At 43.3% G+C, this 12,283-nt stretch overlaps 1 protein-coding gene across 1 annotated transcript in view; it reads right to left on the reverse strand.

The window, feature by feature from the left end:
- The window catches only part of doc2b (double C2-like domains, beta), a gene marked incomplete at both ends in the record, with an annotated part of 61,799 nt that continues 49,516 nt past the window's right edge, over nucleotides 1-12,283 (reverse strand). Inside the window, 4 exons of the mRNA XM_079739051.1 lie at nucleotides 1-137; nucleotides 863-959; nucleotides 2,754-2,835; nucleotides 6,067-6,224. Coding sequence (XP_079595177.1) covers nucleotides 1-137; nucleotides 863-959; nucleotides 2,754-2,835; nucleotides 6,067-6,224 — 474 coding nt within the window. The remainder of the gene's footprint in view (nucleotides 138-862; nucleotides 960-2,753; nucleotides 2,836-6,066; nucleotides 6,225-12,283) is intronic.

A 12,283-nucleotide genomic window follows, 5' to 3' on the forward strand; every position in this document is an offset into this window, starting at 1 on the left:
TTAGTCGTTGAACGTCGACCCGGGGAGTTCATTGGTCAACGTGTGCCAGCGCTCGATTTTCTTGTCCTTGTTTTTCAGGCAGTCAAACCAATGTTTGAGCCGCTCGCCGTTGGCGTTGATGCCCAGGGAGACCCCGCCTGCGGAAGGACGGCAGAGCAGATCGTTAGTCAACCCTTGTTGTGATCACATACACGCACGCAGCACGCACGCACACACGCACAGACACACACACACACCTGAAGCTCCCTTATGCCCAACTGGGCAGTGAGGGAGTATTCTTTGATTCAAATGGTTGGAAACAGCAATATGCAAAGCTTTGTGGTAAAACTGTTCTGTGTTTATTCATCAGGTGAGTTTGTACGAGAAAGTAAAACAATGAACAGGTTGAGCTGATATGAGAGAGATGTGTTAGAGAGGTTGGCAGAAGAATCCAGGCAGCCTATTTCAAAATGTTGTTCGCTATAACGACATTTCAGTACTTCAGTAGAATCATCAAACAAGTAAGCGTAGCACTGCTTTTTCACAACTGTGTGACCCACACACACTGAAAAACACACACACACACACACAAACACACACACACGGCAGTCGATGAACCAAAAGCTTCAGTACTGGTGGTTGTTTGGTCGTTTCCCTTCGGGTCGTTGAATCATCAGTCAGTCAGATAGTGGAATCAGATTAAGGTGGAAGGATGTGTGTCTGTGTGTCTGTTAGGGGGGGGGGGGGTGGGCAAGGTCACAGCCAGGCCCCCCTGCTGCTGACGTAGATGGATTTCACGGCATGACCTTCCCCGGCCTTCCGGCGTTTGATGCGAGGCGGTCATGACGGCGGTGGTGAAGGAGTGCACCTGCGCGCCACTCACCTATGAAGTCGTTGGACTTGCCGATGTCGTAGTCCCACACGGTCACCTCCAGGGTCTTCTTGGTGAGGTCGGCGTATTTGATGTCGTAGGAGAACTCCTGCAGGAGCGGATCAGAGGTAGCTGGGTTACATCTGAAGCCTCCTAGTGATGGACACTAACAACGCCGGTGAATAAAGCCTTCTAAAGCCCGCGGGGGACGAAAGGATGTTCTGAATCATCACAAAACAGATGGTTGTTTGTTTGAATCCCAGCCGAAAGGTTCTGGGTTCGATGCCCGATCCACCTGTATGCCTGCCTAAGTTAGATAGGCTGGGGCTTTATTGATCCCAGATTGGAAATGTGGAAAAAGCATGGATACATATAAAGGTACAATTATAACTATCCACCTGTTTTCAGGTGGATAGATCACCTGTGAGTTGCTTTGGATAAAGTGTTTGCTAAATGCTGCTAACTTCATTGTGAAATAGCTTTTTTTGCTAAATGAGCTGTAAAACTTGTAACACTAAGCCATTGTGGTGTCTTGAGCTGCCTGCTATAAGTGCATACACATACCCACCGTTGAAAACGAAGATAAGGCACCATACCGTATAATTCATGGTAATGCATGTATAGGTCTATTATGGATTAATTCGTACAGCAAGCTGTGCAACAGGTCCCCTTTCTATAACTCAACAATCCTGTCTTCCCTGTTAAATTGAATGACATTAAATGTTAAACTTGCAAAAAGGATTAAAATAGGCAAACAGTTGATCATCTTAATTCAAAGGGACGATAAATCGGGGAAACGGCGACTGAAGGGAAGAACCCACTACGCACTGAGACCAAACAATAGATTTCTGACACCAATTTGTGACCCGATGAAATCGGGGGGGGATTTATTCTTGGAAAAAATCTGAGGTTCAATCAGGGTCACTGGCCCTTTGGCTGTAATGCGGCCAGTGGTTTCTTAATTAATATGGATGAAGACCCCCGTGTTTGTCTCTGATGGGAAAGGGCATGGGTGGGCGGTGGGGGACAGGGGGAGGGGATGGGGGAGACACTGATGAATATGGGCACAGGGAAAGAATGTCAAAGGAAATGTCAAGTCTACGGACTGCATGTTCCGGTGGGGGTCAGTGGCCCAGATGCAGGTAGATTCCACCCACTGGAGGAGTCTGTGGACTTGAAAGAAATGTGGGAATCGTCTGACGAGGGAATTTACAGCCCAGATGCCTGTGGTCCTCGATTTACTGACCCTTTGAATTAAGGTTATGAACTATGTGCCTGTTTTAAATAAAATCAATACAGATTTTTGCATCCTTTGTCGCAAGTATAACATATAAATTGTCATTCAATTTAACAGGGAAGACAGGATTGTTGAGTTATAGAAAGGAGACCTGTTACACAGCTTGGTGTACCAATTACTACAATAAATGACATACATGCATACATTACCTTAAATTATCATGGTATGGTGCCTTATCTTCGTTTACGGTGGTCTTCTGGATATCAGTTTGTGTGCGTGTTTATGTGTGTGCATGCCTTCGTGTGTGTATGTGTTTGTGTCTGTGTCTATGTGTGCTTTGTGTTTGCATGTTTGTCGGGACCACCAACGTTTGTAAGTGCTGTATTAAATTCCGTATGGCTTTTGCATGTCTTAATTCCTTTGGGATATAAATACCATATTTATGAACCTGTTTGATGGATGAAGAGATCCGACTATTCCTCAAAGAATTCGTTATTATTGGCCTCAGACAAAAACGACCAGGATGCATATCATTGTAGATGAGCATGCTACACAGTATGAGTAGCATGAAAGAGATCAAAATACTTCAGCTTACCCTTTCACCCCTGAAAAAAATGAATAGAAATGTAAATGGCGTGCCCCTAATCCCATGGCGACGGTTAATACCTCATTAAACTCTGGGTTAAGTGTCTTCTTCTTCACAGCGGTCTTGTGCTTTGACTTTTTGTTCTCATCTGGCTTCAGGTACCTGCAGGAAACACAAGAGAGACACACACACACACGTTACGCAACCGTGTCAGACACACACAGGACATACATCTGTGGGAGGAGAGCAGAACAAAGTAGGCAATACTTAGGAAAACACACGCCCCTTGATGTGTTGTTGTTGTTGTTGTTGTTTACATTAGGCCATTCAATTGTTTGCTTGTATTTTATGTTGCCATTCACTGACAGGTCTGCTAGCAACACAACATTTTTGAAAAACATTGAATTGGACAAGCATCCATGGGCTTTCTGTTTCATGAACTTACATCAGATCCTTATCAGGACCATTTATATAACTTTTTATCTTAAATCAAACCACTATTTGCAAAAACTGAAATAATCCAAACATCTTAACCAAATAGCTCTAAGTGGATTTAATTTTACGTACGTAATGTATACTTTGTTGATTCGATTTTGTTTATCTTTGATTTTTTCTTCACAATTAATATATTACCAACTAACTTCTAATGATTAACATTATCCTATATAACGGAAAAATCTTTGTACATTTGATAAGTAATGGTGTAAATGATGGCAGAAACCGTTGTGTTGTTATACAGCTCCATCCCCCCAGAGGGCACTGCGGCACTGCCCTATGCTCCGGTAAAGCAGTGGGCTCAGAAATACTTCGGGTTCATTGTAATGCAATGGTGTTAAACATGAAGCCACACAGCCACCCTGCCCCCAACCCCCTCTTCTTCCTTCAGTTGTAGAACAATCCATATTCACATCCCAATCTTAGTAGGGAGACAAGATTCTGAGAAAACAAAAGAAACAGAAAACAAGTAGTTTGATCGTTGATGTCAGTGGATCTAAATGCTTTCATTGTGTTTGTTCTAAAAGATTTCCCCTCAAAATGTCCCTCTAGAGCATGGCTTTTTTTCCTCTTCTTGTAGGGCTTTTGTTCGACTCAACAGGGTTTATCAAAAGCTGGTTTCTCTCGAACAATGCACGTGTTTACATAGAAACTGAAATTAAGCATCAAGCATGGATATAGTCTGTCGAATAGGAGGGAAATTAGTTTCTTGAAGCCTGCATAGAGAGTATAGCCTTAGATGCAAGATTTGGGGGAAATGTATTCATTTATGGCTGACAAGTGGTTCCACACGTGCCAATCTTGCCTATAGCATTGAGGGCTAAAAACACATGACTCAATGGTCAGCTTTTCATTGTAATAATTAATAGCTTTGCTCAATTAAATCTATCTGACCCTCTCCTTATCTCAGTCTCACTTTACCATTCATACTCCATCCCCCCTTGCCCACGGTGTCCTCATTTTGAAGCCTGCACTTGGTTTGGCCACCAGCAAAAGCCTTGCCCTGCTAAACCACCAAGCCAGGGCAAATAGCAACTGCCAGACATGATATTTTGGTGACATTTGACTTTTGAGAAAGACAATCAACATATCTGGGACAGCTAGCTAGCATGCCCACACAGACCGGCAGGGAGCAGGGAGCCGTGACCAACTACGTTGAGAAAGGGAAAGCGGGCGAGGCGATGGTTGGAAGGGAGAGAGGAATCACACTGCCCGGCTGAGTGGCTTGGCTGACAGACATTCACACTCTCAGAGCAAGGCGGCCCGCCTCCATCAGATCTGTCTTCGGGAAAACATTATTTTTCCCCTTCTTCTCTTTGCTCCTTCTGTGCAGTTAATCCTTTGGAAAGGTAGTTATCAGTCCTCGCCCCTAACTCTAGGTTTTTTCGCTTGACTTTTATAGCCCATAGCTTATTTCCGCCGCGTAGCCCTAAAGAAAGACCTCCCCACACACACCCTCTTGCCCAGAGACAATGTGGTCAGGTCTGATGAATAAAGAGTGTTTGATAAGCAAAAGTGCCACTCTCTGCTCACTGGATGTGAGCCACGCAGCAGGCCGAGCCGTGGCGGCTGTGTTTTACCTCCTCACAGAGTGCCAGATAATCGTGTTTTAACAGCCCTCACAGTGTCTCGGATTTGGACAAATCACTCGCCGTTCCCCAACTACCAACACTGTAATGATCTCCCCCCTCTGCTTTTTAAAAGGGAAAGAGCACGGCGCGGTCAACGGCAAACATCCTTTGTAGGTTTTATAAAATTGGCCCAACAGGAGAAATATGGTTGCGAAAACATTGGCTCCTCGTCTCTATGCCAGAATATAACAATTAATTAAAGAGTTGCTTTAAGGGGATGCTGTTGCTGAAGGGAGTGAGTATTACTAAGAGCGCTTTTTTGAAGTGGCTTGGTAGCTCGACCCACTAGCTCTAACGGTAATAACCACATGAATGTACCGTGCCACCACGTATGGATGAACACCCCAGGTTCGACTCTATGGACCTATGCTACGCGTTGTTTCCTCTCTCTTTAAACCCACTTTCCCTTCATCTGTCTTCCCTTAAATGCCCTGTCCACGAATGCGCGAATTGTTCCATAAGTAGAGATAGAAATAAATTCCTACATTCATTCATCCTCTGCTAAGGGAGGCAGCTGTACGTGGCGATGGTTACAGGGGAGTGGCGGTGCATAGACAGTTCCTTATTACCTGCATGAATGTATTCCACTATGAGATTGAATATAAAAACAGTCTGTCTCTGCTCCCTCCCATCCTACGTTTGCACCAGTAAGAAGAGTCGCATTTGAGCAACTGTGGTGGAGCTAGAATAACGCCGTTTGTGGATCTCCCAAACTTATCAGAAAAGAGATGTCCTAACCCTAACCCTAACTGTAACACTGATTGGTCGGGAAAAAAACGGGAGCAGCCTAAAATGTTAATGGTCTCATAAAGAGGCAGGTGCGCAGTCAGTCGGAAAAGAAAATCTCACCGTCCATTTCACTCAATAAAATTGATTTCAATGGCATTTCTAAAACATGACAAGAAAATAACAGCTCTTAAATCTAACCTACACAGGACCTTTAAAGTAGCAATTTGTAACATTTGAACGAGCTCGTAGCTTAAAATAACCTGGACATATCTATAGGCAATGCTGTTGTCAGTGACTTCATTAATGTCATCGATAACATCACACCCTATAGCTGATATATACTTTGTTAATAAGAATCGTACTATAGACACTCCCGAGACCCCTCCCACTCACACCACCCAGTCAGCCGAGCTAGGCTAGTCTGTGTTTCACAGTTGGCATTTTGCCTGGTTAGAACTCGTTTTTCATTGTGAAAGTCTCCGGCCTACTAACCGGGGGCTCAATCTTGCACACTGCATCTTTAAGTCTCGACACTAACGTTTTGACGTAGGGGTCCGAGAAGCCGTTGGCGTCCATGGCGGCGAGGTGGGCGCAGCGCACGATGCCCACCACCAGGCAAGACTTCTGGGAGTTGTACTTGAGGGAGATCATGATGCGGCCGCGTTCCTCCAGGGACTTGTCCTCTGTCTTGTTGACCTGCCGTGGCAAAAGAAAATAATAACTTTACTAAAGCCCCACTTTTATTCAAATTAATTATCTCAAATAATGAATAAATCTGATTGCGCAAAAGAGTTGATGAGCATTTTAGCTGCAATTATTTACGTATTATGAAAATTGTTCATGCATTTGCGCAGATTTAACTCACTTAATTGCATATCTTTTCTTAAATCTCTTTTAATTAATCAAAAGAGATAAGAAATGAGGACTCAACACCAGACAACTCTTTTTCAACTGCATTTTTCACACTTTCCTATTGTTTGTTCACACCCTCCCTCCATCCCCTAAACATGGTACGGCCTCTAGATTTATAACCCCTGGCCGTATGGTATGGCGTCATAGCATTGTGTTTGCTGTAGTTGTTTATTGCAAAACTTAGTAAAAGGATGAATTCCAACAGGACACTGGTTCAAATGATGAGTTGTTTCCATAAGAATCGTTAGCAATCCCGTCCTGATTTCCTTTCAGCAAAAATCAATGAATATCACTTTAAGATCCGCAACAAAACAAAAAATGTCAGACACTGACTTTGGTCGATAACAACATTAATTATTTTTTTCTTTGCTATTGGCTTTGTGCTCTTCTTTTCTCAGAAATGTCACTGTCACCGTTTGTACACAACACTGTTTACAAGTGAATGAAAGATGTTTTCACCATGAATCAAAAAAAAGACCGAACCCAAAGAGATTGAAGACGAAGAGAAAGACACTGGGAGGCGAAATCTCCAGAGAGCTCAATGTCAAAGGTATTAAAGAGAAAGGCATTGTGTGTTGCGATCCTAGCCAGCATTTGTGAGCAGGCATGAAGACTACTGCAGCTTTGTATACTTCATCACACTGTTCAATCAGCTGTGGCCAACAAGACACATTGGGGCACCCAAATGCACAATGTGAATCACTTGGGTTTTCAATGGGAGCGTAGGAGACTGCATATAATAGAGATGGGTGGACATGTGGGTGGACATGACAATTGCTACCTCTATACGTACATACTGCAACTGAATGCTTGTCTATACAATCCAAACAGATTGAATAATGCATATGTTATATTTTGGATGACAATACACTTTTACCAGTGAGGTAAGACTAAAAGTAATTCTCTGCACGAGTCTGTATGAGTTATCTTTAAAATTAGGTATTTATCTGTCGTTGGCTTTCAGCGTATGCGAGGTTAATGTAGATTTGTTTTTGTTGGGCCGCTGTTTTAGTAAAGCTGATCTAAAATGTTATTTTCCGAAAATGGAAGGGACAGATGGAGCGATAGGTGTATTTAATCTTGAAAGTTGCAACCTAGATTAAAGATCAGCTTCTGCCAAGCAATTAGCATTTAGCCAAAGCAGAGCAAACTAATTAGATTGAATTATCTCGGGTGTGTTTGGTTCTGTGTTTGTGTCTGTATCCAGCTTGTAAACGTTAGTGGTTCGTTTAGTGTGACTAACCCCCCCCCTCCTCTTTTCCATTAACGTGTCGCCTCACCACACTAATGAAGATCAGATCATTAAAATAATGGGCTATAAATGAGATCAACACTGAACATTTACCGAGGAATGTTGAAGCTGATGTTGAATTTTTTTTGTACCATTTGATAATTGTTGATTTGATTTGGCTCGCCACTGCTCCCTATAGGATGTTAGAAACACATCTAGTGGTTTAAAGTGTGTTGCATAAAGTGTGTTGCCATTGAAGCCATTCACGCGAATATACATTTTACATTGACTCTGTAAGTATTCGCACCACGCAGAAATTCACTTAGCTATCGGTGTGAATCTGTGAATCTTGACTGCCTTCATCCTAATGTAATCATGGTTTAACAGTCAGGGTTTTACAAATTTTAGAAGGATAGCTAGGACTATAAAAGTTCATGCAGAGGAAAAAAATGATATGTTTTGAAAATAGAACAAACATGGAGCCATACTTAAAATAAAACTAAACCAGGACGGATTTGAAAACCCTTGTTGCCTTCTTCACCATTAAGAAGGAAGTAAGCAAGTTGGTCAAAGACTTGACTGGACATGACCTGGCCCACGCCCTGATGCCAAGGCTTGTCCCTCAAGGTGGTTCTATTTGATTAGAAAACTCTCACTTCATATGTGCTTGGACACTGTGGGCCAGTGGCCATTTACCAACTCAACCCTAGGGGTTGAGGTGACCGAGCACTAAGTGACTGTGTGTGATGGAACGTACCCAGGCTTCAATCACTGCATCAGGTGTCATTGAACTTTGACAACCAATCAGAGCGAAGCATCTTCACCGGGGTTTTGTGTACTTCGGTACCACCAATATCTAACCTTGTCTATATGTGCGGTCTCTCCCCCTCTCTCTCTCTTCCCCCTCCTCTCACAGAGCTCGGCTGTAGCAGGAGAGTCAGTGACAAACTAGACGGCGAGTCGCGGGGAAGAAAAAAACCACAGACACACACACACACACACACACACAGACACACACACACACAGCAGGACGAAGACTGTCATGGCGACAGGAAGTGAGAGACCACGCTGAGAGGAAGATAATAAGGGCCGAAGGCTTGGCAACTGAACGTGTAGGTAGGGCGCTTTGGAGGAATCATGTCATGTTAACGGTCTGACACACACACACACACACACACACACACACACACTACAAGACATGTTTTAAGGCAGTCATACTGTTTTCACTTGAAAGAGAAGCAAAAAATCCTCCCATCTGACAAACTCTTTCAATAACATTGCAAGCTTAAAGTCAAATTCTGTACGATTGATCCCTTCCCAATTAGAAAGCGGGAGACTTTCAGAAATCCAAATATACTATACTAATACTAATACTAATATACTGTATATATATATATATATATATATATATATATATATATATATAAAACTCAACAGTGTTCTGTCCACTCTAACTGGCTGAGCAACAGTGTGACACGAACTAGCAAAGCATGCGTCACACACAATTAAAAGATATATACCGGCTGGCCAGCACTTTCTATTTGTAGAATATATCACTTATAAGATGTCATTTCAATCACTAATAAACTGTATTGACTACAAATATGTCGAGGTTAATTTTAAGCTGTGAGCTATTTGAAATGACACACATTGGAACTATAACTATAATATATGAATATTAGTGCTGTCAAGCGATTAAAATATTGAATCGCGATTAATCGCATTAATGTCATAGTCAACGCGCGATTAATCACACATTTTTTTCTATTCTAAATATCCCTTGAACTTTCGAACAAAACTCTTGCTCAGCAAAGATGGGAAATACTATAACATTTATTATTTAAACCAGTATGAATATTCCTACCGCACGTAGGCCTATACACATTACCAGGTTATCGAATAACGGCTACACACGCACACACACACACACACACACACACACACACACGGTGGCGGAGTGGTAATCGGGAGATTCGGGAGAATTCCCGTTGGGCCGTTAACGTTTCGGAGCTGTCGGGCTGATTACTGCGGGATAACAATATTGCGTTTATAAAAGTTCCTTGCAGCGCCGTCCGGCAGCCTGAGCTGTGCGCCCGCAACCTCTCAGTCACTCAACAAACTGTCAACGTCGCAACCAAGTCGATTTTGACTAGGGGGGGAGTAACTGAGCGGCCCCTCCCAAAGTGGTACAGCCCAGGTGGGCCTTGAACTGCGATTTGTCAGAAAGACGTAACAGCTAATGACAACATTGAACTCTCGTGCAGCAGGCTCGAACAGAGTGACACACAAACACACACACTTTCAAGGAGTTTTTCACCCGCTCCGTATCCTTGCTTGCCCCAATAAGTTTGTGCAGCGTGCTTGTTGTTTTGTTTCCGGTGTAGCTAGATCCGGTGTGGTGTTGTAGTTTTTCTAACGTGACTAGTTGTTGCTAGACAGCAGGTGAAAAAACTACAACGTTTGCCAATCCAAAAGAGCGCTAATCGTGCGGTAAAAAAATTAACGCCGTTAAAATTGGTTTGTGTTAACACCCTTAATAACGCGTTAAACTGACAGCACTAATGGATATTGATGTGTTGATGTATGGATTGTGCACCTGACTTTAATAACATACCATCAATTATAATACATTTTTTACGATAACGAAATCACTGTAGTAAAACCTATGTATTCTTCAAAAAAAACAAGTGTGTGTACATGTCTTTGAACACGATGAAGAATGTGTCCATCCACAGTTGATGAATATAAATAGACGTTATCAAATAGAGGTAGACCTTCAGGTTACACATTAGCCATCCTTCTGCTGGCCATGTGGCCCCCAGGGGCCTCAGCTGCTGCTGCAACAGTTGGGTCCTGGCCAGGCTGACGTCATAGAGCAGCCTATGGTGGTAATGGCCCTCCCTTTACCGCCTCGCTGTGCTTCACATCAGGCACTCTGCTCCACAGCCTGCTTTATTGTCTTACCATCGTTTAAGCTCTTCAAGAGACTCATTATCTCTCTCTCTCTCTCTCTCTCTCTTTCTCTCTTTCACAGTCACTCAATCAAATTCTCTCTCTCTCTCCCTTCGTCTTCCTTCTCACACTCTCTTTCTCTCAACCCCACCCTCTCTCTCTTACTCTCAACCCCACCCTTTCTCTCTTACTTTCAACCCCACCCTCTCTCTCTTACTCTCAACCCCACCCTCTCTCTCTTACTCTCAACCCCACCCTCTCTCTCTTACTCTCAACCCCACCCTCTCTCTCTTACTCTATCTCTCATGCTCTGGCTCTCTCAATGTCTCTATTTCTCAAGCTCTCTCTTCCCCTCTCTCTCTACTTCATCACTTAGTCTCTCTGTCAAACACTCTCTCTCTCTCTCTATTAGTCGCTCTATCTCTCTCTCTCCCACAGCCTTCATTAACAGTCATTACCTTGATTTCGTTCACACTGTCAGGTTCCATCGCACTGTCACTTCCCATTATAGTTACGTTTACATCTGCCCGGTAACACAGTGAAAAAATATAAATAAAGAAACGGAGAGATTAGGCCGTCAAGTAATGTCTATAGCTTTAACGGTTCAGTGTTTAGCATTAAGTGGTGTCCAACGGGACGGACTCAGCCTAAATGGAATATAATATTCGTAAGTATGTTTTCATTACTGTATAATCCCACGAAAATGAGGATCCTTTGCGTTTTCTTAATTTATATCTTCATAGAAATAGGGTCTTCTGTGGCTCTAGATACACACGTCTGAATTACATTTTCTAATAAAATGTATAGTTTTTTTATAGTTTATAACTACATTTTATGTATAAATCTATCAAGGAACCTCATCACTTTACACTTGGCTATTGGACAGTGTCATAAATGATGATATCATTCCGTAAGGGTCTAGCAGCTGGCCAGAACAGGCCCCCGTAGCTTCTCTAACGTCAGCGGAAAGGGAGAGGTGAGGGGTTTTTGCATGACGCAAAACACCCTCTAACCGCTAAAACCCTTTGCACAGTGAGGACAGAGGATGTGCCGCTCTGAAAGGCCGCGGTTGGCCTTCAACCTAGACAATCTCTGCGCCCAAAGTGCCGATAAGAGGCGCTGCCACAACACAGTCAGCCATAATGCGGCCATATTGATTGTGTTCCAAGGTGTTAGTCAAACCCTCAGCAGTTACCAAGGAAACAGAGACACTGGCAACAAAATGGAGGGGGGGGTAAAAAAAGGGAAAAGTCCTACGTGTATGCACAGCGTGTTGTGTAAGTACGACATAGCTCTTAACTGCTCCGTGTTTCTACGGCACAAATCAATTCTGATTGTTTGGTGCTCACCGCATAAGCTTCTAATGAAGCAGGAACCCCCTTACCAAATAACCCCCTGCCCCATGATACGATGGGTGGCAGGCGTTCTGCAGAGGATTTCTGCTCTGCCAGGGCTTTTAGCAATTCACATTTTGGTTTGGTTTGAGTCATTTCTGAATCCACCAAAGGGGAAACTAATCTAGTTTGTGTGTGGATGTGTGTGTGTATAAGGTTGTGTCTGTGTGGGCATGTGTGTGTGTGTCTGTGCAGGTGAGTGTGTAGTTGTGCAAAATACCAAGCAATCCTAGCACCTAGCACAAAGATGCAGGGAGCTACCAAAG

The sequence above is a fragment of the Pollachius pollachius genome (genome assembly GCF_949987615.1).
Source record: "Pollachius pollachius genome assembly, chromosome: 6".
In the NCBI taxonomy this organism is placed as follows: Eukaryota; Metazoa; Chordata; class Actinopteri; order Gadiformes; family Gadidae; genus Pollachius; species Pollachius pollachius.